The 27020-nt window shown below is 42.9% G+C and overlaps 1 protein-coding gene across 3 annotated transcripts in view; it reads right to left on the bottom strand.

Moving 5' to 3' along the window:
- Positions 1 to 406: 406 nt before the first annotated feature.
- Positions 407 to 27020, bottom strand: part of LOC121864651 (potassium channel subfamily K member 13-like) — a 47182-nt gene continuing 20568 nt past the window's right edge. Inside the window, exons 3-10 of one of the 3 annotated variants that reach the window (XR_006088626.1) lie at positions 10254 to 10392; positions 9514 to 9718; positions 9014 to 9100; positions 8484 to 8627; positions 8093 to 8284; positions 6863 to 6889; positions 614 to 3440; positions 407 to 537 (exon numbers count right to left, since the gene is read on the bottom strand). Coding sequence is in view for 2 of the 3 variants with exons in the window: in XM_042363775.1 (XP_042219709.1) it covers positions 3279 to 3440; positions 6863 to 6889; positions 8093 to 8284; positions 8484 to 8627; positions 9014 to 9100; positions 9514 to 9718; positions 10254 to 10392 (956 nt within the window). In the remaining variant the exon portion in view is untranslated. Of the gene's footprint in view, positions 3441 to 6862; positions 6890 to 8092; positions 8285 to 8483; positions 8628 to 9013; positions 9101 to 9513; positions 9719 to 10253; positions 10393 to 27020 lie in introns of all 3 variants that reach the window. The other 2 variants (XM_042363775.1, XM_042363776.1) reach the window with 2 other exon arrangements.

Raw genomic sequence — 27020 nt, 5'->3', positions numbered from 1 at the left:
CACACACACACACACCCACACCACACACACACACACACCCACACCCACACCCCCCACACACCCACACACCCCACACACACCCACACCCCCCACACACCCACACACACACACACACACACACACCCACACACCCACACACACCCACACACCCACACCCCCACACCCACACACCCACACACACACACACACCCACACACCCACACACCCACACACACCCCCCCCCACACACACACCCCACACACACCCACACCCACACCCCCACACACCCACACCCACACCCCCACACACACACACACACCCCCACACACACCCCCCACACCCGCCCACACCCACACACCCACACCCCCACACACACCCACACCCACACACCCACACACACACCATAAGGATATTAGACAGACTTATATAAGGTAGAATTTTATTTACATGTGTTCAACAGGCGTAAACTTTTATATAATAACATTTTATATACATCTAAAACCTGGCGTTTGGATTATACCTGGTGTTGGTAACGGCTGACACCTTGTTACTCTATACCTGGTGTTGGTAACGGCTGACACCTTGTTACTCTATACCTGGTGTTGGTAACGGCTGACACCTTTTTACTCTATACCTGGTGTTGGTAACGGCTGACACCTTGTTACTCTATACCTGGTGTTGGTAACGGCTGTCATCTCGTTACTCTATACCTGGTGTTGGTAACGGCTGACACCTTTTTACTCAATACCTGGTGTTGGTAACGGCTGTCATCTTGTTACTCTATACCTGGTGCTGGTAACGGCTGTCCTCTCGTTACTCTATACCTGGTGTTGGTAACGGCTGTCCTCTCGTTACTCTATACCTGGTGTTGGTAACGGCTGTCCTCTCGTTACTCTATACCTGGTGTTGGTAACGGCTGTCATCTCGTTACTCTATACCTGGTGTTGGTAACGGCTGTCCTCTCGTTACTCTATACCTGGTGTTGGTAGCGGCTGTCATCTCGTTACTCTATACCTGGTGTTGGTAACGGCTGTCATCTCGTTACTCGCAAAAATAAAACCGTAATGAGTCACTTGAATGTAAAAAAATTCTTTACAAATCTGTATTATTTCTGGTCTATTTTCAGTTGTCCTCAGAGCTCAAGTTATATAGGAGGGAAAATAACGTTTTTAATGGATACAAACATGGCCGACATAATGACCTAAGACCGTATTATTAACATACCTCCTTCACCAACAGACATATGTTATCACCATCAGCACAACAGTGACTTAAAACATCGTACTCAAGGGATAAAATCAGTGTTAAAAGAAAAGAATACTTTACTAAATGAGGAAATTTATCTTATATGAAGAGGCTACATACAGTCATTCACAAAAGTCGTGTCGTCACTCCTCCTGAACTATGAACTCGAGATTCAGACCCGTGAATCCGAAGCATTTATGGACAGAATAATGTGGCCACTCATACGGGTTCACGAGTCTGAATGTCGGGGTTCATAATTTACGAGTTAGGACAGGACTTAGTGGATGGCGAACGGCCCATTGTTACAGTGTTTTCTTGTTTACATAACACAATGAATCATTGTTAGAGGAATTAACTAACCATGGTCCCAGTCTTCAGGAATAGGCAGATGTGTACTGTACATATTCGTTATTTTACATTAGTTGAAAAATAAATAAAAACGAATAAATGGTCCAGTAAAGTGAACAGCCTCATCTTTGGTTTTATCTGTAAGGTGAGGTGGACGAGGCGATGAGGTGGTACACTATTTAACGGGCTGTATGGGAGAGTGTAATTCCATACAAAACAACTAAAACAAATTTTTATATGCTTGTTTTAATCATTTTAATTCTGACAGATTTTTCCTCCATTGACTCTTAAGAATGGAGTTTCCTTAAATATTCCCGGGGCAGATTACCACACAAATATTATTATCATTTTTTTTTTAAGATCATTGATTTATTTCCCCATTTTTTTGTGGATCATGTAGAGGCAGTGTTAGTAATGTTTGTCTAATTTTTCAAACGTTGGGAAAATTATATACAGGTATATATGAAGAGGGTATTAAATGTCTCTCGTACCAAGGATAAATGTCACGTCACTGTATCCAATGCTACAGCCAAGTGAGAGATATACTGTATGTGCTTAACTATCTTTTAAAAGTAGAAATCTTTGGGATGAAGGTTGAGATAACAATACGTATAGACATCCTTTATCTCGTCATAGATTATAAGTAACACACACACACACACACACACATACACACACACACACAACACACACACACACGCACACACACACACACACACACACACACACACACACACACACACACACACAGGCTTCGCACTCTCAGTTCACTTCACCATTATGAAATAAATATATACAGTAAAACCTCCATTTAACGGACATCAATCTAACGGATAATTGTTCATTATATGGAGATCCCATATCTAATGCGCCTCGATATAACGGATTACAGTCTCTCATATAGTCCGTTAAATAAAGATTTCACTGTATTCAGCTTTTCCCCCTAAGGCAGCCATCACTATAGCAATAACGTAAATGATGTGTTTTTCTCCTGTGGACAAGTGTGTTACCAACCATCTCTGTAACTCACATGTTGGTCGAGAAACTCCTCCAGATAAGACAATAGTAAGTTACAAATTTATATTCTCAGGTATGTCAGGTGTAAAGATAGGTTGATGGATAGTGATATATTGCAATAAGTCATAGTTGACAAGAGATCATTATTCAACCATTTACACTTGCTACCGTAAAGAAAAAAATGTGTTGCTAAATGTTCAACTATTTGTTATGTTTCGATACATTCCAATCATTTTCTCCGGTTCATTCAATCACAGCTTCACGTACTGAAGAACTTGTAATGGCTATTTTGAACTATTACTATATTATCTTTTTAATCACATTGATTTGTCCCTTTTTTTATCATAGATCAACCTCTTATTTTCAATACATAGTTTCTCGAACATTAGTTTTTAATACACAGTAAAAGTTCCTGAAGGTTTAACTGTATAAAGGAGAAGGTGGGAGGTTGGTTGCCCGAGGGCTGGAGGAACGCTTCATGACCCGGGTCTTCAGAATTTCGTACGTCTAATTTCCCCTTAACTGGTGGTGAGAAAAAACAACTATGAGTAACTGACTCACTAATGTTACCACAGAGATCTCGGCCAGATACGTGCTCATATCTCCCAGGTAGGTTAAAAAAAGAGGAAATTATCGTACGATCTTGTGAGCACCTGGACGAAGGCTAGGTAGGGTGGCATGAGGCCCGGCTAAGATCGGTCGCAGAGCTTGGAGGAGGCGATGGCGAGGGGGCCAACTTGTCCTGGCGTAAAGCGCTCCTCGTGACCTGGCCGAGGGTGTGGCGAGGACGTGTGACCTCGACTCATCTGTGCCGTCTCGTACAGCTGCTTCTGCATTACCGCCAGTGAGACCTGTACAGGAGTAGGAGGAGGAGGAAAAGAGGCTCAGTAATAACACAGAGGACGCCTGGTAGCGCGGTAGAGAAGGGACTGGTGTGTAATATGTTGGTTAGTTTTAATACACTCGGTAGCATTCACGTCTATGTAGCGTTTTGATTAATGTAAATGAAACTATTACCCCACGATCAGACACGCCAATGTGGCCTAAAGTTAATTTTCTCAAAGTTCCTTGTCGAATTACTTGAAAATGTAATGCCTATTTCTTTAAGCCACTCCTGCATGGAACCACTTACAGAACTGAGGATAATTTATTATTTATATGAGAGATCACCCTGGTCACCCTGGTCACCCTGGTCACCCTGTGAATAAGTGAATAAGAGGTTCGAGAGAATCACTTAACATCCTGCCTGAAGATCCTCAACCATTACTATTACCTGAGGATGGTGATGGCATGGTGGCATCCACACTCACCACTTGCACAGGAAGACCTGGGTTCACTCCCCAACTGTGATTATACTTATCGTACGTGTATTTTGTTTCTGTCTCCATTACTGTGAAATTCTATGTATGATGTAAATATTATCGACCGTCATTAGTAATTTTTAGAAAACCTGAAACCATTGCGCTTTGCGGCAGGATATTCTTGTTATCTGTCGAGTAGATTAGATTCATTTTAAAACTGAATTTAAATGTGGTAAAACATTAATGCTCTGTTAAGTTACGTTACCCGTGTGTTAACTAATGATCTTAACATCTAGCGATACTTTACGACTTGTTGATGCTGTAACTTACTTATGTTTAGGGGAAACAACTCGACTGTGTGGTCAGACAGCTTTTGAGTTAATTTGATAAGTAGAATAAAAGAGAAAAAAGCATTACAAACTAATAACATACAAGATAAGTGTTAATGTGGCAATCAGGTTCATTATTAGTATAATATAGTTTTGTTTGTTTTTAATTTCCTTTGTAATGAGGCTGAAGTACAGAACATGCGGCCGTCAATCTCTGTTCAGCTTGGAAAAAAATATCAATATAGGAATCACATGAAGATTAAGCACCCTTGTTTATATTACTTGGCAATCAAACACCTTAACGCTACCTGGGGGTTAGGTTAGGTTAGCGTTAATGTGGTTTAATCATCAGGTGCAATAAGGTACGGAAGAGTACGTAAATTTCCATATGGTTGCATTATGGAATTGTGCAGGTGACATGCATGAGCAGGGAGGCGTGTGCAAAATCAAACCACTTCGATGTTGTAACGCAAAAATCGTCAATACTGAAAATTTCATCAGCGTCCGTTTTGAATCCTTTTTACATTACATAATAAACCTTCAGTGATTGAGAATATTTCTGGCAGTTTTTGTTGTACCTATTTGTTTCATTCTAAGCGTTGATGTGACAAGGATGTAAGTGATGAAGTATTGATGTCAGGATTAGTGATGTCTGTAGCAAGTTGTTCTTCACGAGACTGTAGTGATGATGATGATGATGATGGTGAATGTGTTTAAAAGCTGAGGCCAGTGATTGTGGCCAAGGCTGGTGGTGTATGTACAGTATATTTGAGCAGAAGGAAGGAAGGAAGGAAGGAGCCATACAGGTAATTATGAGGAGCCACCTGGCACCGAGTACCACCACTTGTACCAGCTGAGGGGGACTGTGTGTATGTGTGGTGCCGGTTGCATGGTAATAAGAAGTAAAGCAGATGCTCAGTGTTAATAGTGTGGTAGACAAAAGAAAGAGTCGACTGTGTTCATGACGACGACTCCTGTGGTGGTGGTCATCCAGGCAGGTGCTGCTGGATAACGTTGAAGAAATATGTTATAAAATAGAGATAAATATATCCTGCACCTTTTTCAGTTAGTGGAGGCAGTAGGTCCCTCGTTCTCTGGTCCAGCTGGTTACAAAAACACAAAGAAAATAATGAATTGGCAATAATATAAGGCATTATGGGACAAGTGGCAACAAATTCAGCTCATCATATGTCATAAATCCTTCAGTAAAACTAACTTCCAGTACCAACATATTTAGTTATTATATACAATCGATGTTTCTGAGATAATACCTGTACATTATTAAGGGAGATTCCGATAACACAATATGTGAAGAATACATGACACACACACACACACACACACACACACACACACACACACACACACACACACACACACACACACACACACACACACACACACACACACACACACACACTCACGTACGTCTCAGTAGTGTCAATGTTTTGTGCATCTCTCGCTCTTGTCGCCATGCTGGTGCCACCTCGCCTTAACGGTTGTAGGTTAAATGTTCCCCAATTTTAATGGACCCCAATCTAATTTACCCTAATTATTATGATTGGGATCTATAATGATTGGGACCTGTTATAATTGGGGTCTGTCAGGGTTGGGTCCTATTAGGGTTGGCGCCCGAGGTTCTCCAGTGACCTTTCCACTACCACCACCTCGCCACTACCCAACCCATCCCTACGCTCTGTGGCTCAGCATCGAGTAATAACATTAACTAGACTATAATGTGACCCGGTTTCTTTTTTGTACATATTATTTATTGTGTGGTTGAGACTGTGTTTATCTTCTATTTATTACTGTTTAGATAACATGTTTTTAGATCATTCCCGTAGCTATAGTTTAAGTGGTGCACGTGTGTGACTACGAGATGTTTAGACAATTCAAAATAGGATTCTTTTTCTGGTAAGTTTTTTTTTGTTTAGTGGTGCGTATAATGCTGCGCAGGTCAGCGTGGTCCGTGTCCTGCGCAGCGCTTATGGTGGGTTGTGCTAGTGATTGCGTCTGGATGTTGTGACCAAAATAGACCAAAATATTGATCGAGTAATGATCTGCTGAGAATGGCGACTCCCTCCCCGGTCCACCACAGGTGAAGCCATGATGGGTCGGGTTTCTTATAAGCGTTCATGCTATAAATTTCAGCTAACCGAGATGTACCGTAACTTGTTAACTTAAACCATGTCAACGTTGGCAGCTGAAAGGATGTCCAAATTGCCCTGAAACTCAACTTTAATAAGATACTTTCACCCAACCATAGTTAATCGAGAGAGATTTTATGTACAGAGGGTCAGGGAATCCGGACATTTCAACTGTAGAGAGCCAACACTTATGACAGTTTTACTGGATAGATATTGACGTTACTCGTGACTCACAACACCAGGACGAGATTTGTGCAGACGCGGAGAATTGTGGGTGCTGGTCAAACGGACCCCAGAGGATAAGTGGAGCCCAGTCTTAATAGGCGCCAACTTAACCAGACCTAACTATTAACACTTAAGACCATTACTTTTGGGTCACAATGCTAATAAATTTAGATTAGATTAGGTTAGGTTGGAGCCTAAAAGGACCCTTGACCAGACCAGCACTACAGTAACTAGTTGCCAGTATGAAGTAAGATCTGACTGTGTACTGTACCTGTTCTTGTATCCTGGGAAGGTTCGTCTGCGTGATGTGATAAGTGGAATGCAGTTAAGAGAAGATATATAATACTCATTTATTTATTGGTTGATAAATTCATCTATTTCTACACATATGAATAAAGAAATTGTTGAAAACTCTCTAATGATATTTATAACTCACCAGTTTTTGACTAGATTATTTTGCAAATTTTTGAAGGAATATTTTGTCTGGCTGTGGCAGGGTCGAGGCTCATATTAAAACTTTAGTAAAAGGTAAATGGTTTTTTTATATACGATGATGATATCCAACTGGTCTATAGAAAACATGGAACATTTAGTTATGTCTTCACTAGATATTGTCGACCATCTTGAGGCGTCGGTAATAAGTTGATTTACAAAAAAAATCTGTATTTGAAGGTGAACAGCTGTTTCTACGTCTCTTTCTAAAGTAAAGACACATGTCCATATTACCAACTGACTTCCCATCTGTTTTATACAACCACAAAAGACACATGCCTCAACGACGTCTCTTATGTACCTATTAAAATATATTTAATTACTAGTTATTTTACATATGATAGATGATGTTATACAGTACGTGTCTGGAGCTCCTGAGTGATGGACGTATATTGTCAGTAAACAAACAGGGCGGCCTCCACTTCCACACCTTGCGGGAGTCCAATGTTTACTGGGAAGTGTGGACCTCTCTGACGTGTCATGGTTTATTGACAACAAACACTCGATAGGTTAGGTTATGTGTGTTCTCCATTATCCTTGTCAGTGTTTCTTATGCACCAATAGTGTGAGTGCTGCAGTGTTGGCGTTCTTAATTATATATATACAGGTATGTAAGTGTTGCAACCTTTTCCTTTGTTGAGTGTCATCTTTTGTACGCGTGATTTGATGTTGACAAATGTTATAATTTCCATTTTTTCCAAAATAATTACCGGGTGTTAACAGGTGTTTATAAGCGGTCTTTTTCTGAGAACAGACTTTAAGACAGGCGGTATTTTAGATTCCACTCCCACCTCAGAATATGATTACTAACTGAAATATATTTCAACTGAATTAAAATACTTTGAGTTGCTTACTATATTACTTATTCATAACATACACCTAATCTCACCTGATGTAACCTATCCTAACCTAACTTTCAACTCACACAGTTAAAGGGAACCTAATCTCACTTGCCTTAACCTAAACTTATCTCACCTTAACTTAATCTCATAACCTAACCTAACCTCACCTTGTTGGTCGAGATGTACTCCCTCATAGAGACCATTTCTCCTGATAGTTTCCTCTCTGTCTCTGATCCGTACATAGAATCGATGTCCCCTTCAATACGTTTGATGGCGTGTTTCTGGAGCCGTGAAGGAGAGACGGCATTCCTTCGAGGTGTGGGTTTACAGTGACCTCGGGCGCAACACGACGCGATTCTCTGTGGGAGGTAAACCAGGCGTGGGTTATGTGGCTGATAGGGCGTGTGGGCGTGGGTTATACAGCCGTTGGGGTGTATGGGTGTTAGTTATACAGTTGTTGGAGTGTATGGGCGTGGTCCGGGATGATGAGGCGTGTGGGTGTGGGAGTATACGGTCGTTGGGGCGTGAGAGAGTCATTACTATCACGCGTGTCCTCACCTTAATAATGCAATTCAGAAACTGCTTGATGGTGATGGATATAACGTTGAAGAGGGAATAAATGCAACAACAACCCACAACAAGAATGGCGAAGTTGAAGAAGCGGTAGGTGTGTAATCCTGACCCGTAGAACGCGTTGGGTTCCTGTAAATAGATAGATACTATACATACATACGTACACACACATACTGTACATACATACATACATACATTGATAGGTATTGAATAAAAACGTCACACAAGTTGATATTGATTCAGCATAATGAGGACGTTATTGTGTGATATATATATATATATATATATATATATATATATATATATATATATATATATATATATATATATATATATATATATATATATATATATATATATATATGAAAGTTATGAGGACTGTACAATACATGTAAGTGTGTAGAGGCTGTGCTGACCTACACACACACACACACACTAAACTATACTCCCTGTTTACCTTAGTACTGAACTATTACTAACAAGTAGAATGTTAACATGCTAATATGTCATCTCACCTGAGCGGATACAAAGTCTCCAAAACCAATGGTGGCGAAGGAAATGAAGCAAAAGTAGAGTGAGTCAGCGTAGGTCCATTCCTCTACCTGGGGGGGAGACCAATGACTTACAATACGGTATATAACATCTTCAGGGGTTTCTTTTTCCTTGTGGTTATCAGCATATACCTGGATCACGCGCACCTACAGTGATTTATTTGCATAACTTACTTCATGTATATTAATTTCTTGAGGATGTGGTGATACGCTGTTTTTTTTCCCTGATTGTTACGTGAGGTTAACTTAAGATGATCCCCACCCCATCTCGGCTTAATTCACCTGATGATTAACCAACGTAACGCTACCTGAGGGGGGGGGGTGGTGGTTGGTTAAGGTAGAGTAAGATAGGTTAGGATAGCATTAGTGGGGCTAATCTTCAGATGGAATAATAAGCTGGGGTGGGCTAATCTTCAGGAGGTTAGCAGTTGAAGTACCTGAGACACTAAGGAGCAGCAACTGACCTCCATAAACAAGACGGCGCCGAGGAAAGCTACGACGACAGAGGCGAGCGTGAGGTAGAACATGACCCAGTACACGGAAGGTTTCCAGGCGTCCAGGCTGGAGTCTTCCATGGAGTCTTGAGAGCCTCGTCGCTGGTTATTCTCCACCACACCTTCCACACCACCAGCCGCTGCTCGTTGTCGCTGCTTTCGTTCGTGTCGCGCCCTGGAGGGGATGGAGACGAGTTGAGAAGGTAAATAGAAAGGAACTGGGGGAGGCGGGCATTTTGATGACAGTGGCAACTAATGGCCATTTCTGAGCATTCTCTGCTACGCCTATGGTCATTGCCTTCACCTGTACTATTATTGACACGGTTCACAAGTACTTATTATAAGTTATAGTCTAATACATTACAGAGCTATGTAATTTTGTCTTCGAATTACTAAATTTTATTCATTATTAGAATCGTTTGCATCCGGGACCAGTCATCGTCGTTGTTGCTGGTAACTCATTTTAACTGCTGGTAACCTGAACATGATATATCTTGGGTCAAAGAAGTTAAGTGAGTCATGCAGTTACCATTGACCTTTTAGACGTGAAGGTCATTAACAGTTCGTAAAAGGACGGCACTAAGCGATGGTGTGAGACAGTCCATTTCATTATTTTACAAGTAAATTTTCTCTTTTGTGACATTTACAATAGTCGCCTTCAGACCCTGACCGCATGAGGAAGACACTGACCGCATGAGGAAGACACTAACCTCATGATGAAGGCGAGGAGGGTGATGATTCGCTCAAGAAAGAGGTTGAAGAAGAGAATGCCGGAGGAACAGCCGATTAACCCGTAGAAGATACAAAAGATCTTGCCTTCTTGCGTCCTGGGAGAGGCCGCGCCGTATCCTGGGGGAGGAGAGACCTGGGGAGTTATACACGTGGGGAGGAGATAATCGGGGAGTTACACACTTGGGGAGGAGATATTCGGGGAGTTATACACCTGGGGAGGATAAAACTTGAGTTATACACTTAGGAAGGAGAGACCTGGGGAGTTATACACTTGGGGAGTTTATACACTTGGGGAGTTTATACACTTGGGGAGTTTATACACTTGGGGAGTTTATACACTTGGGGAGTTTATACACTTCACGTGGGTTTGTAGCCTGGATATAACAACCTCGAGAGTTAACCTGGGGGGGAGGGGCGGTGTTACGTGGTGGAAATTTCATCTTATCTCAGGGGAAAAAGGAAATGGAGGGGAGATTGACAGCCCGAGAGTGATAGTTGATTTATGACAGACATAGTAGTAGCGATAGTGGAATCTTAACGGGTATAACACTTTGTCTATAATGATATGCAACCCGTCTATAACCTTGACGGGTGGAGGAGAGATAGACAGTCAGTGTGGTGGAGTGATTATTCCTCTGTCTATGAATTATTGTTCCTGTCAGAAATTGGACACCGTTTGGGGTCACTGTGACGGGGATGAATGCTCTCTCTCTCTCTCTCTCTCTCTCTCTCTCTCTCTCTCTCTCTCTCTCATCTTAGCTTTTTCATGTTGAGGGACGGTCCAGGAGCTGTTGTCTAGGGATACCTGCTGAAAATACCCATTCATGTAGCGTTTACCTGAGAGATGTAAACACGACGCATTTAAAGCTACTGATGAGGGCAAGGTTGATAGTGCTCGAAGGGAGAAGGAGTGAGGAAGGGAGGGAGTGAGGAAGGGAGAAGGAGTGAAGAAGAGGAGGAGGAGGAGGAGGGAAGGGAGGGAGGAGGAAGGAGAAGGAGGAGGAAGGGAGGAGGAGAAGGGAGGAGGAGGGAGGAGAGGAGGAGGAGGGAGGGAAGGGAGGAGAAGTGAGGAGGAGGAGGAGGAAGGGAGGAGGAGTGAGGAAGGAGGGAGGAGGGAGGGAAGGGAGGAGGGGAGGAGGGGAAGGAGGGAGTGAGGAGGAGGCTGAAGAAAGGAGGAGGAGGAGGAAGGGAGGAGGAGGGAGGGGGGAAGAGGAAGGGAGGAGGGTGAGGAAGGGAGGAGGGAGTGAGGAAGGAGGAGGAGGAGGGAAGGGAGGAGGGAGGAGCGAGGGAGGGAGGGAGCGAGGGAGGGAGGGAGTGAGGAAGGGAGGGAGTGAGGAAGGGAGAAGGAGTGAGAAAGGGGAGAAGGGCAGAAGACAGAGGGGAGTGAAGAAAGGAGGGGGGTAGAGATTGAAGGAAATAGGGATGAAGGAAGTGAAAGAGAGAAGGAGGGAGGACAAGGAGGAGGAGGAGAAGGGAAAGGAAATGATGAAAGAAGTGTGTACGTGTGTGGGGGGGGGGGGCGACAGAAAAATAAACGTTACTCAGAACACACACACACACCCACACACACCCACATCCTTGACCACCATAAGGTCGAGACCTATCAGGCGCTGCTCCTGCTGAGCAGCGGACCCCCTTGGCCAATGTTAGGCCCCATTCCTCAAGTCCCTCTCCCCGACCCATCCTCTCCACCTGGATATCAACATAATCAAAAGAGACAATTTCGTTTCGGAAAGAAGTGGGATCAGTGTTGGACAGTGATGAACAGTGTTTAAGCCAGTGAATTCAGCACTAGACAGTACCAGTAAGAGCAGTGACCCGCCACTGAGAGAAGCACCCCTGGGAACTGACCGCCGTTTTCTGACCAGGAAGTGCTAATCAGTCCACCATGGGAACAACAGAGAACCGGCCGGCTATGCACCTGACTACCAGATAACTGTATAGGGGTGGGCAATTATTTTTGATGGAGGGCCACTTCATGAATGGTGGCACACTTCGCGGGCCACACACTTAATGTGTATTGCTGCTATGTCCACTCAACTTCCAAAATTTTCCTTTCTGTAATTAATAAGAATTTTTTTTTCTGATTGCCAAATGCAGTGGCAGGCCACAGAAATAAATTGGCGGGCCAAATGTGGCCCGCGGGCCGTACTTTGCCCACCCCTGAGATAACACAACACCACCCAGCAGGGCGAGGTACTATCACATAACCCCACACCACCCAGTGTCCCCATGACCACATGAGGTCCCTCATGTCAACACCCAAGGACGAGTTAACATAAGAACGTAACAATGGAGGAAACTGCAGGGGGCCTATTGGCCCATACTGGGCAGTCCCGTTTACACCCAACCCCTATTGCTCATATAAACATCCAACCAATGTTTGAAGCTATCCAGCGTATTCGAGTTAATGATGATGTTTGGTAACTTGTTCCATTCATCCACTGCTCTGTTTCCAAACCAGTGTTTACCTATTTCGCGCCTAAATCTAAATTTGTCTAATTTAAAACTATTGTTATGAGTTCGCTCCTGGTTGGATAGTTTGAGTACCTTTGTAATGTCCCCTTTGTTTAGCCCTGACTTCCATTTATACACCTCCATCAAGTCGCTCCTCGCTCTACGTCTCTCGAGGGAGTGCAAATTAAGATGCTTTAACCTGTCTCTATACTCAAGGTTCCTAATGCCTGGGAATAGTCTTGTCATTCTCCTCTGAATTCTTTCCAAGGATTCCATATCCATTCTGTAATACGATGACCAGAACTGAACTGCGTAATCCAGGTGAGGTCTCACAAGCGCAAGATATAATCGGAAGATGACCTCGCTAGTCTTGTAACTAACACTCCTTTGTATGAACCCAAGTACTTTATTAGCCTTGTTACGAGCAAAAACACATTGTTTACTTGGCTTAAGGTTCCTACTTATCATTACTCCTAAATCTCTCTCGCAGTCGGATTTCTCTATGGCATCGTTGTTCATCTGGTAACTGGTTTCCCTGTTTACATTTCCTATACTGAGTACTTTACATTTGTCCACGTTGAATTTCATCTGCCATATTTCAGGCCATTCGAAAAATTTGTTTAGATCCTCCTGTAGTTTTGCGGAGTCTTCGTCAGATTTAATAACACGTCCTATTTTAGTGTCATCAGCAAATTTACTTATGTTGCTGTCTATGCCGATATCTATGTCGTTTATGTATATAATAAATAATGATGGTCCAAGTAGTGAGCCTTGGGGAACTCCACTAGTGACGTTGCTCCAGTGGGATTTAGTGACGTTAATGCTCACTCGCTGTTTCCTGTCCTGTAACCACGCCCTAATCCATTTAAGGATATTACCTTTGATGCCATGTACTTCTACCTTTCTAATTAGTCTTTCGTGGGGGACTCTGTCGAATGCTTTGCTAAAGTCGAGATAAACCACATCATAATTGTGCCCCTCGTCCACAGTTTCGAAAACTGATGAAAAGAATGTTAATAGATTAGTTAGACATGAACGCCTGCTTGTGAAGCCATGCTGGGAATCATTGATCAATTGTTGCTTCTCCAGGTGATTTCGAATAGAGTTTGAAATGATTGCTTCCAGTAATTTGCCTACTATTGATGTTAGACTGATTGGACGGTAGTTAGAGGATAGTGATCTATCCCCCTTCTTGAAAATCGGTATTACATTCGCTATCCTCCAGGATTCTGGTACTACACCTGTTTTTAAGGACATGTTAAACAACTTTGCTAAGGGCATACTAAGCTCTTCCTTACATTCCTTTAATACTCTGGCAAATATCTCATCAGGACCAGGTGACTTATTAGGCTTTAGTTTGTCTATTTGCTTACTAACATCGTTACTAGTCACTACTATCTCGCTTAATTTGTTTTCTTCACTATCTCTGAATAGAGTCGGTGCCTTGGGTATCATGTTTAAATTTTCGGTGGTGAAAACTGTTAAAAAATATTTATTCAGATTATTGCTCATTTCTCCGTCGTTGTCAGTGAGCTCGCCGGTATCTGACCGTATTGGTCCAATCTTTTCTCGTGTTTTAGTTTGATACATTTGTTAGAATCCTTTGGGGTTTGTCTTCGCCTCCCTTGCTATCCTTACCTCATTATTCCTCTTAGCTTTCCTTATCTCGGTTTTTACCCTACTCGCCAATACCTTATAATAGTCCCAGAGGTAAATTTCGCCATGATTAATCCTTCTACCTATAGCCTTCCTTTGGCCAATAATGTTCTTTAAATAATTATTAATCCATTTAGGGTCATTGTTGTCTGATCTGAGTTTTTTGTATGGTATGTTCTGCCTTTGTGCATTAAGTAACTCATTATTTAAATTGTCGTGGAACTCGGCAATTTCAGATCTCGTTATCAGGTCAGTCTCAACCGTCAGGTGTCCTGGTATGGTGAGGTCGCCCTCTGTGGGTGTATTGAGTGAGATCACCTCATGCCAGGTCATGTAGCTCACCCCCAAGTGCGACACCCCCTCTCTCAGCTGCCTCTTCAAACTATCAAAGTTTGCCCTTCTGAAATCTGGGACTTTTGTGGAATTTTCCTTAGGTCTGCCCTGAAAATCTAACTGAAATCTAATTTCTTTGTGATTCCTGTTTGCAAGTTCGTTCCCTGCCTCGACATTGCTAATGAGGTTTTCTCTGTTCGACAGAACTAAATCGAGTATATTATTACCCCGGGTGGGTTCGGTTATATGTTGACTTAGGAAACAGTCCTGGATCGTTTCGAGAAAATCCTCTGATTCTGAGTTACCTGTAAGGTCAGTCCAATCTATTTGGCCAAGGTTAAAGTCGCCTACTATACAGACTTTTTTGTGTATGGAAGCCCTGCGCATTTCATCCCAGATAAGTCGTTCATTAACTCCATCAAGATTGGGAGGTCTTTATATTACTCCTGTGATTAATTTTTCCCTACCGTCGATTAATTCTATCCAAATTGTTTCTGTATTCCGCTCAGTTTTTATTTCCTTATTTATTTCACACTTCAGATTATCCCAGACATAGATTGCTACTCCGCCTCCTTTTCTGGTCTGCCTATCGGTATGGAACAATTTGTAACCCGCGAACACCACACCACCCAGTATCTCCATGACCACGTGAGGTCCTTCATATCAACACCCGAGGACGAGTTACTGCACCACGTGAACACCACACCACCCAGTGTCTCCACGACCACGTGAGGTCCTTCATATCAACACTCGAGGACGAGTTACTGCACCACGTGAACACCACACCACCCAGTGTCTCCATGACCACGTGAGGTCCTTCATATCAACACCCGAGGACGAGTTACTACACCACGTGAACACCACACTACCTGGTATCTCCATGACCACGTGAGGTCCTTCATATCAACAACCGAGGACGAGTTACTACACCGTGAACACCACACCACCCACATTGTCTCCATGACCACGTGAGGTCCTTCATATCAACACCCGAGGATGAGTTACTACCACGTGAACACCACACTACCTGGTATCTCCATGACCACGTGAGGTCCTTCATATCAACACCCGAGGACGAGTTACTACACCACGTGAACACCACACTACCTGGTATCTCCATGACCACGTGAGGTCCTTCATATCAACACTCGAGGACGAGTTACTACACCACGTGAACACCACACTACCTGGTATCTCCATGACCACGTGAGGTCCTTCATATCAACACCCGAGGACGAGTTACTACACCACGTGAACACCACACCACCTGGTGTCTCCATGACCGTAGGGTCCTTCATATCAACACTCGGGGACAGGTTACTACACACCACGTAAGACACCACACTACCTGGTATCTCCATGACCGTGAGGTCCTTCATATCAACACCCGAGGACGAGTTACTACACCACGTGAACACCACACCACCTGGTGTCTCCATGACCACGTGAGGTCCTTCATATCAACACCCGAGAACGAGTTACTATACCACGTGAACACCACTCCACCTGATGTCTCCATAACCACGTGAGGTCCTTCATATCAACACCCGAGGACGAGTTACTACACCACGTGAACACCACACCACCTGGTGTCTCCATGACCACGTGAGGTCCTTCATATCAACACCCGAGGACGAGTTACTACACCACGTGAACACCACTCCACCTGATGTCAAAATGACCAGCCCAGGCCCGGGCCATCAACTGTAAACTATAATAATTTGTATGTTCAATCATTGTTCCTTCTTCTTTCAGTAATGAAAGCTTTTGTTAAACGACCCACCTACCCCATGTCTTTGTATGTAGTAAGTCATTTTTGTCCAATGTATATTTTCAGCCTTCGGGCTTATTATTATTATTATTTTTATTATTAAACACACACACACACACACACACACACACACACACACACACACACACACACTTTGTCATAAATTCTCAACTCTGGACATATATTTTTTGTCTTAACAACTTTTACTAAAATTTCCATCTAAACTTTTCACGAAACTGATAACACAGCGAGTCGACTTCGGAGAATGTTATTTGTTGAATAATAATAATAATAATATTAATAATAATACAAATAATAAACCAAAAATGGTGACTTGTTTCCTGTGTTTATTTCTAGTGTTTACCCTGACAAAGCAACGGTGATAAAAAGAGCTTTCATTATATGCTATTTTCTAGGAATGTAATTACTATTATTTCTTATTTGTCCAAAGAGAGAGAGATAGATTTTTCTGTACGTAATCAATCAAACACCAGACTGGACTTGAGGGTGTGCGCGCAATTTGAACTTTATCATTCCTCAACCTAGTCAGAACCTAGATAGTGCCAAACACCCTTACCAAGATAACACCCTTAGCAAGATAACACCCTTAGTGAGATAACACCCTCATCAAAATAACACCCTCATCAAGATAACACCCTTAGCAAGATAACACCCTTAGTGAGATAACACCCTTAGCAAGATAACGCCCTTAGTGAGATAACACCCTTAGCGAGATAACACCTTTAGCAAGATAACGCCCTTAGCAAGATAACACTTGCAGCAAGATAACACACTCGGGAAGATAACACACTCGGGAAGATAACACACTCGGGAAGATAACACACTCGAGAAGATAACACTCTCGAGAAGATAACACATTCGCTAAGATAACCACCTTCACCAAGATAACGGTCACTAACTAACACCTGCCTCTCGAAAGTTTTCACTTGACGTCCTTTGTAGATAACTAGTGGCCGGAAAATTACAAAACAAAGAGATAAGATAACAGTTGGAACTCATTACAGTGTTGGTGGTTATCTCATGAAGTAAAAGGAAAAAATAGTGATGAACGTCCATCCTTATCAGAATTTTGTTTATGAAAATTTTCCTTTTCTCGTGAAGTTTGCAGTCAGTACTAATGGTTGTAGCCCTAATGGGTGCTAATCATAAGGGGTGGTGATTCTAAGGGAATTCTTTAGGGTTTACGAATAAAAAAATAGCCATGGTATTAATAAGTTAAAAACAGGTGGAAAAAATGGAAAGTTAATAGAGGTACTGGGATGAATAAGAGGTAATGAGATTGTTTCTGAAAAAATGTTAGAACGTTTCTGAAAAAAAAAATAGAATGCTTTTGATTTTTTAAACCTTTCTGAATGTTTTATAATTTTTTTTAAGTGTTTATGAAAATTGTAGATAGTTAACGAAAAATTTCAGATTGTTTCTGAAAAAAAAAGGTTTCTGAAAATTTTACACACATACAACGCACCACACACTACTTTGCTGTCACTCGGAATTGAGTATGACGACCATCCAGCTATGATAAAATGATATGAGTTACTAGGGATGTCACCTTCGTTGGGGAGTTCTGAGGTGACTAGAGAGGCCGATACGGTACCGACAGTGTCGTTCACAGGTGTTACACAGGCGCCGTTGGCGCCTGTCTGCCTCGGTATACAGTCGGGTTAACTCGAAAGTATTGACACCTTCTCGTGTGGTATTCCTCCAAGCGTTACGGTGCGGTGTAATCGTCTCCCAGGTGAGGGGGTCGATTTGGCACTGTTTTCAGGTTTGTCTTCAGACTATCCTTATGCCTTTTCAATTGCCCGCCAGCGTTACGTTTACTATGCGTTAGGTGACTGTAAAGTAGCTGCTTTGGCAGTCTACTGTCGTCCATGCGGGTAACATGGCTAGTCCAACGTACACCCTGTAGTTGTTCATGGATACATAATGGTAGCCTCGATGATCTTACAGTTGGGGTCGGCGAGAATACTGACATTTGTTCTCTTGTCTTCCCAGTGAACTCGGGGGATGGAACCTGACTATGTTGGTGAAAGTTTTCAAGTGCCTTGAGATGCCTCCTGTGTGTGACCCACGTCTCGCTGCCATATAGCAGGGTGGGGAAGACCACTGCTCGATATACGTGCAACTTTGTAGATAATTTAGCTCCCTCCAGCTGAGACACGGGTACGGAGTCTACCAAAGGCTTGAGATGCACATCTGATCCGATGTTCAATCTCTTCATCGATGTCTGTGGTGGTGGACAGGTGGGAGCCGAGATACTGAAAGTGGGTAACATTAGAGAGGGTAGTACCGTTGACCTGGATGGATGGTGGAGGTGTGGCTGAATCCCCCCTCACACACACACACACACACAACCTCACTTCATTCATAAAATGTAAGATAGTTGTCGAAATATGTAAACATTAAAAAAAAAGAAGAGTAAATGGTGTTGACTGATAGAAAATGGGAATATTTACACAAAAGAAAACGGGTAATATTGTCTGCTAATTTACCAGCACGAACTTAAACAAAACAAATATAATTTATTCTATGAGTTATCTTGTAATCTTAGTCATTCTTATCACCCTCTTCTACGATTTATAATAGAGACAACAGGTATTTTAAGCTCAACTAAATACCGCGTTGTTAGGGAGTCGCGTTCCTCTAAGTGGCGAGTTCTGTGAGAGTTGTTAAGGATGGTGGTGGTATGGTAATGGTGTAGTGTATAGTTGTGTTGTGGTGGTATGGTTGTGGTGTAGTGTGGTGGTAGTGTATAGTGGTGTTGTGGTGGTATGGTTGTGGTGTAGTGTGATGGTAGTGTATAGTGGTGTTGTGGTGATATGGTTGTGGTGTAGTGTGGTTGTTGATGATTAATGGTGTTGTGGTATTGTTTTTGGTTGTGGTGTTATGTTCTGGTGATGGTTGATGGTGTGGTGGTGGCGTTGTGGGAGTGTGGTTGACAGTAGGATAAAACAAGACACACTAACGGTTCCTTCTTATGACGTGGCTGTGTTGGTATAGAGGTTACCTGCTGAAAAGTTATGGATAGAACCCACTAAGTAGGTGAAGGTGTATTAGTGACGTAGGTGTGTTAGTGACGTAGGTGTATTAGTGACGTAGGTGTATCGGTGACGTAGGTGTATTAGTGACGTAGGTGTATTAGTGACGTAGGTGTATTAGTGACGTAGGTGTATCGGTGACGTAGGTATATTGGTGAGGTTAGGCAAGGTGTAGGTACGGGTAGTACATAAGAACGTAAGAAAATAAGAAGTCTGCAATAGGCCGGTTGGGCTGTGCATGGCAGCTCCTGTCGAGAGTTACTACCACTCTCTATCATCCATGAATCTGTCTAGCCTCCTTTTAAAACTTTCCAGAGTTCCCGCACTTACTACAAAGTTGCTAAGCTTGTTCCACTCGTCCACCACCCTATTTGTGAACCAGTTCATTCCTATCTCCCTCCTAAACCTAAACTTATCCAACTTGAATCCGTTGCTCCGAGTCCTATCCTGCTCGGATATTATAAGAACTTTATCTATATCTCCTTTATTGATTCCTTTCACCCACTTAAATAGGCTAGGCTAGTGTGTGTGTGTGTGTGTGTGTGTGTGTGTGTGTGTGTGTGTGTGTGTGTGTGTGTGTGTGTGTGTGTGTGTGTGTACAAAAAAAATGAAGAAAGTTGTTATGAGAGAGAGAGAGAGAGAGAGAGAGAGAGAGAGAGAGAGCTGTCGACGACCCTACATAAGAAGAGATTTGATAACCTCTCACCGATTTTCCATTCTCGTGAAAAGAGAGAAAAATAAATTGTTATGATATGTTACGTGACGAGGGGCTCAAGGCAGCAACCCCCCCCCTCCCCCTTCCCTCCTTCCATTGTTCTCTCCCTCACTCGGTATCTTCCTCCTTCTCTAGCCATCTTCCTTCCTCTCTTTTCACTTACCTCCTTCACCACCTCCCTTCCTCCTCCTTTCCCTCGCCATCTCCCTTATTCCCTACCTCGCTCTCCACTTCCCTTCTTCTCTCTTCGCCTCTCTCTCTCCTCACCTCTCTCTCTCTCCCTCCTCACCTCTCTCTCTCCTCACCTCTCCTCCTCTCCTCTCCTCACCTCTCTCTCCTCCCTCCTCACTCTCTCTCTCCCACTCCAAAAAGAGAAATGAGGAAAAATTTACAAGTCAAACGCCAAAAAACAAGGAAATCCTAAGAATGGTGAGAGGACTGTGAAGCCTTACCTCCATCCTCCTAGCGGCGAGAGAGAGAGAGTCAACACGAATATAAACAAGCTAGAAGTGGGTGTGGCGTATTCACGTGAAGTTGTGGGCTCCTCCCCGTGTATACAAAGGCCAATGTTTGCTCAATTACACTCCTTTTCTTCACAACTCTTCCTCCTCTTCCCTCCCTCCTCTCACTCCCCCCCGTTACTCCTACTCTTGCCTCTTCTCTGCAACACTAACCGGGTCTTAACAGTTTGGGAGGGTCTCTCTCTCTCTCTCTCTCTCTCTCTCTCTCTCTCTCTCTTGACTATTGGTTCACGTGTGGGTAAACTTGAGTTCCTGTGACATTTTTAACCAAGAGAAAAGGAGAGAGAAACAGTGAAAGAGAGCGAAAAAGACAGAAAAAGATCGAGAGAGAGAGAGAGAGAGAGAGAGAGAGTGAAGACGAGATTGAAAAAGTGAAAGAGAGGAAGAGGGAGAGAAAGTGTCAGGACTCTTTCATGAATCGTTTAAAAGCTTGTGTGTTCCTTTTTATCAAGCAAAATTGTTCACTACTTTTCATAATCTCATTTTACGAGTTTGTACGTTCCTCGTTCTTCAGTTTTGGTGGGAAAAAATAGGTAATGTCATTCCTTTATCTCTGCGGCCCTAAACGATATTATCCATTGGTAACTAAGCGATGCAGGGCAGTCCACCTTCCTACATTCTGGAGTTGTTTTTTGGTTTTATTTTTAGTTGGTAAAGATGTTACTTCAAGGAGCAGTTGGCCATGGATGGTGGAAGTGGGACTTGTTATAGGCTGTTGGAGATGTTACTTGAAGGAGCAGTTAGCACTTAAAGATGTGTTGTTGATGCCTGAAGGAGCTACCTGGTCATGGACGGTGGGGAAGACTTCCTTCACTAGCTGCTGAAGACGTGTTTATAATACCTAAAGAAGCTCCTGGCCCTTTATGGTAACGGTCGAGGGTGTTGGGGGGGCGTGACCTTCACAACAAGGCAGGTTGTTTGTGTTGGGGACAAAAGAGAGGGGGTGGATGGCTCTGTGCGAGGAAAGGAAGGAGAAAGAAGGAAAGGGAGAGAGAGAGAGAGAGACCTGAGGAAAGATGGGTGGAAGAGAGAGAGAGAAAGAGAGAGAGAGAGAGAGAGAGCAAGCAAAGAAAAGTATATGTAATGAAATGAATCAACAAAGACAGAATGGATAAACTGAAAATTCTTCGTGCCCGATGGAGTGTGTCAGGGCGGACGAGGCCATAGTAAGGCGAATAAGTTGTGTTTTATAGTTTTATAGATGTGATTTGATAGGGAAAGGTGGGAGGGGAAGAGGAGGGGAGGAAAAGAGGAGGGAGGGAAGAGGAGAGAGGGGAAGAGGAGGGAGGAGGAAGGGGAAAAGAAAAGGAGGAAAGAGGAAAGGGAAAAGAAGAGGAGAGAAAGGAGGATAGCAGTTATCAGAATCACAACCAATCAGACAGCTTGTGTGAGATGTCTTCATCCCGAGAGACAGACCAACAGATAGATTCTCAATGAGGTCGTACCATGAGTCTTTTTCCCTGACTGGAGAGGGACGACCATATCTGACAGACCTGGCAACCATCATAGGGAGATAGATGAGACAATGAAATCCGAAATGTCATCAAGATTACACCGAGACTCCTGTTAATTTGATGCATATAGGTTAGGTTAGGTTAGGTTAGGCACTGAGTTGTTTAATGAAGAGGTGCGTATGACAAAACCTATATGAAGAGACGAAGACAAAGCCTAGAAGACGTGAAGAGTGAGAGGAGTGGAAGAAATCATTGGTTGATAGTACAGTACTATTATTCTGTAGGTCAGTCCACGCGCCGTCGCCACCCTTCCCCCTTCTCACATCTCTCCCCCTCACCACCACCCCCAGAATACCTATTTATATTTTGGTTCACCGACAGACCACACCGTCATCGCCAAGGATAGAATAAAGGTCACCATATGACTATTTTAGCGAGTCTTCAGTTGTAACCTTCACACAGCTACCCACGGCCACAACAACATAGCCCCCCTCCTTTTTAATATGGCCACTTATATAACCTCTCCTGGCCACATCAAAGCCATTTCATAACTCCTCCTGGCCACACCATAGCCATCAGTGGCCACGACACGCTTTCCTGTTAGCCACAAAAACAAAGACCTTTCTTGTGGCCACTTACAGAACGTCTCCTGCCCACAACACTCCATCCTCTTAGCTACCACAACATAAACGTAGGGATGGCAGTGCTGGCGTAAGTTTGACACTCCTAACGTAAGTGCTGGCGTAAGATTGACAGTTCTGACGTAAGTACTGGTGAAAGTTTGAGAGTGCTGACAGAGGTTGCGATAGGAAATATTATTAATAACGGCTGCAGATTCACTATAGTTCGTCAGTCTTTTTTTCTCGAAGTTAAAGACATCGAGTTCGTCTTGTAGGACTCAAACCCTCAACACAATACAGTTTTTTTTCCCGTGTTAATAAGGACTAATTAATGCAACTAATTGGCTTACTTTGTTCATAAGGGGAGGCGATGTGAAGGATAGTGGGAGATGAGATGGTGAGGAGAGGGAGAGAAAGAGATGGTAAGCAACGGAGGGAAAGAGAGATAGGGAAGGTGAGTATATGATCAATGTTGCAATAGTCAATACTAGGTCAAGCTAGAAGTAAAATCAAACTAAATCAAAATAATTCGATTCATTAAAGACCTGCAAGAAAACCCCTCCACTAACTGATGTGGCGTCAGCGCCACCACCAGGAGGGTTCAGGTTAGGAGTCGAGAACCCATTTAGAGTGTGTGTCGAGAGTGAAGGTTGAGGCATGATGGCGACGAAGGAGAACCTCATATAAGTGACCTTTAAGTATATTAACATTACGTACATTTAGTTTTTTTTTACCTGTACTTTATATTTAGTGTAAAGAAATAAGTAAATCTAAGTGTTTGTATTATATTTAGGTATTTAAGTTAATTACTATACCTTTACTTTATACTTAATTGAATGGGTTAAGTAAGTTTTTTATATTTTTCTATAATAATGATTGTTTTTGGCTTAACCTACGCACTAGATAAGGTACCATTTAATAGTAACTTTCAGGTAGGAGAAAATATTTTGTTTATATATAACTCTTGTTTCTGAGTAAGTTTTTTTAAATTATAAATTCGCGAGATTGTTTGACCCATTGAATATAACATCATACTGGAGGGGTTAAATCACCGTACTCAAGGGGTTAAATCACCGTACTCAAGGGGTTAAATCCTCATTGTCAAGGGGTTAAATTGCCATAAGCAAGGGGGTTAAATCATCAGACTCAATATCTTACTTAATATTTGTCAGTTAATGTGAATGAAAGCTATCCATGTTGTCATAATTTTTCTGTCACATCTGTCATAAGTACACCTGTCAACAACACTTCAGTCAACTACACGTCAGTTAACAACACGTCAGTCAACAACACGTCAGTCAACAACACGTCAGTCAACAACACGTCAGTCAACAACACAACTGTCAACTACACGTCAGTCAACAACACATCTGTCAACAACACAACTGTCAGCAACACAACTGTCAACTACACGTCAGTCAACAACACGTCAGTCAACAACACAACTGTCAACAACACAACTGTCAACAATACAAATGTCAACAAAACTGTCAACAACACAACTGTCAACAACACAACTGTCAACAACACAACTGTCAACAATACATCTGTCAACTATACATCTTGTCAACACGTCTAAATCCAAATGACAGGGAGATAAAATTTTTAGTAATATATACAACCTATGGAACACAGGCGGGGAACAGAAGCTCAAGGATCAACAACAGGTGAACCCATGTTACACCTTAGAGCTGATTACTACCCCGAGAAACATCCAGGATCGACCCTTATGATGGATAACCACGTCGACGCCTTCTTCCACTCACTCCACCCCAAGATACATCATCACAGTCCAACAAAATTGGAAAAGTTTGCGGAGTTTATCTCAACTGTGTAAGAAAGGAACTGGGAGTGGGAGCGCTGATCTACTTAACGTCAAATTCTCCGCTGCTGTCAAGGGGCGGTCCTCCTCCTCCTCACCTCCTGTGGTTGGTGATTTAACCCTTTGAGTCTTGGAGAGTTCAATAATCTTCTTAAAGGGTTTAAAACCATCGTCCTCAAAGGGGTTAAAATCATCGTCATCAAAGGGGTTAAAACCATCGTCCTCAAAGGGTTTAAAACCATCGTCCTCAAAGGGGTTAAAATCATCGTCATCAAAGGGTTTAAAACCATCGTCCTCAAAGGGTTTAAAACCATCGTCGTCAAAAAATCATCGTCATCAAGGGTTTAAAAATCATCGTCCTCAAAGGGGTTAAAATCATCGTCATCAAAGGGTTTAAAACCATCGTCCTCAAAGGGGTTAAAATCATCGTCATCAAAGGGTTTAAAACCATCGTCCTCAAAGGGGTTAAAATCATCGTCATCAAAGGGTTTAAAACCATCGTCCTCAAAGGGGTTAAAATCATCGTCATCAAAGGGTTTAAAACCATCGTCCTCAAAGGGGTTAAAATCATCGTCATCAAAGGGTTTAAAACCATCGTCGTTAAAAGGTTAAAACTCATGTTCTCTCAGGTAACCAACAGCTGTGTTCGTGTTACACCTGAATTAAGGTTTATTGATGTGCTGAGTAAAGAGGGAGATTTAAAATGGCTTCATTGTAAATACTGCGGTGGAATACAATTGCGTCTCTGGTGTAAAACTTATTTATTCATAAAAAAAAACAATAACTTTAATTTTACCGACTTAAAACTGACTCAAAACTAACTCGAGACTGACCCAAGACTGACTCAAAACTAACTCGAGACTGACCCAAGACTGACCCAAGACTGACCCAAGACTGACTCGAGACTGACCCAAGACTGACCCAAGACTGACTCGAGACTGACACAAGACTGACTCGAGACTGACCCAAGACTGACCCAAGACTGACTCGAGACTGACCCAAGACTGACCCAAGACTGACCCAAGACTGACTCGAGACTGACTCAATACCCAAGACTCAAGGACCTCAAGCTTGGACGGGACGAAAGGATCCAGTGAGGTATTGATTAATCGTATTGGTAACTCTCTCGACACCTTTGGTAACTTATGATGCTGCGTTACTGGGGTGTGATGCTGCGTTACTGGGGTGTGATGCTGCGTTACTGGGGTGTGATGCTGCGTTACTGGGGTGTGATGCTGCGTTACTCTCTCGAAACAGAAATATATTCAATATCAGAATTTCTTTCATCAACAAATACGGATTATGAGAGAGAGAGAGAGAGAGAGAGAGAGAGAGAGAGAGAGAGAGAGAGAGAGAGAGAGAGAGAGAGAGAGAGCACACACACTTTGATGATCACGTTGTAATCTTGTTAGAGAACTGAGGGTCTAGATTGCCTCTCTCCCTCCCTCTGAATCATCTCTTTCACACCCTCACTGATGGGAGGAGGACAGATGGGGGGTGAGGGAATAGATGGGGGAAAGTAGGGAGGAAATAGATGGGATGTGAAGGAAAGGAAATTGTGAAATATCCTCCTCTCGTCTACCTGTCTACACCTCACTCCCTCCTCCCGTCTACCGCTGACTACACCTCACCCCTCTCCTCCCGTCTAGCTCTCTTGTGTACATCTAACCAACCTTAACCACAAGATTAGCCTCCAACTCTGTCTGTAATTTGAGAGAAATACAGGTACAGTAAATCCTACATACCCTAATGATAGATACAGTACATGTAATGTAACCGAGACGTGGTAGAAATAGTGATTTTTTTGTGTAATTTATTGTGTGGCAATATTGATTATCTCAACCAAATGTATAACGTAAAGCGTGTTAGTGTTGCATGTACCTGCCCGCTCACCTGGCCCCTCACCTGTCCGCTCACCTGGCCGCTCACGTGCCCGCTCACCTAACACAAGCAACGTTTACCTCGTATAAACTTACGGTACTCTTTGATGTTGTTCACTCAGTCTGTATTGATGAATTCTTAAGTGTTCCCGATAGCTGGGTACCTGACACACACACACACACACACACACACACACACTTAGTAAATAATAGAGACAGGATGGGAGGGACATTGTCCTAAATCACACAAATTTAACCTAATCATTAAAACTTCGGTTTAATCGTAGTGGAGCCCAATCCTAGTGTGGCCCAATCCTAGTGTGGCCCAGTCCTAAAGGCACACAATCCTAATTCTTGGGTTAGGTTAGGTTAGGTTAGGTTCCTGGTCCGAGTCGTTCTCTGGGGATTAGTAAGTCCCTGTCTTAGGTGATTAGCACGTTAAGTGACCTATCCCAAG

Source organism: Homarus americanus, unplaced genomic scaffold (genome assembly GCF_018991925.1).
Source record: "Homarus americanus isolate GMGI-L3 unplaced genomic scaffold, GMGI_Hamer_2.0 scaffold57965, whole genome shotgun sequence".
NCBI lineage: Eukaryota > Metazoa > Arthropoda > Malacostraca > Decapoda > Nephropidae > Homarus > Homarus americanus.
This window is presented reverse-complemented; position numbering and strand designations above follow the sequence as displayed.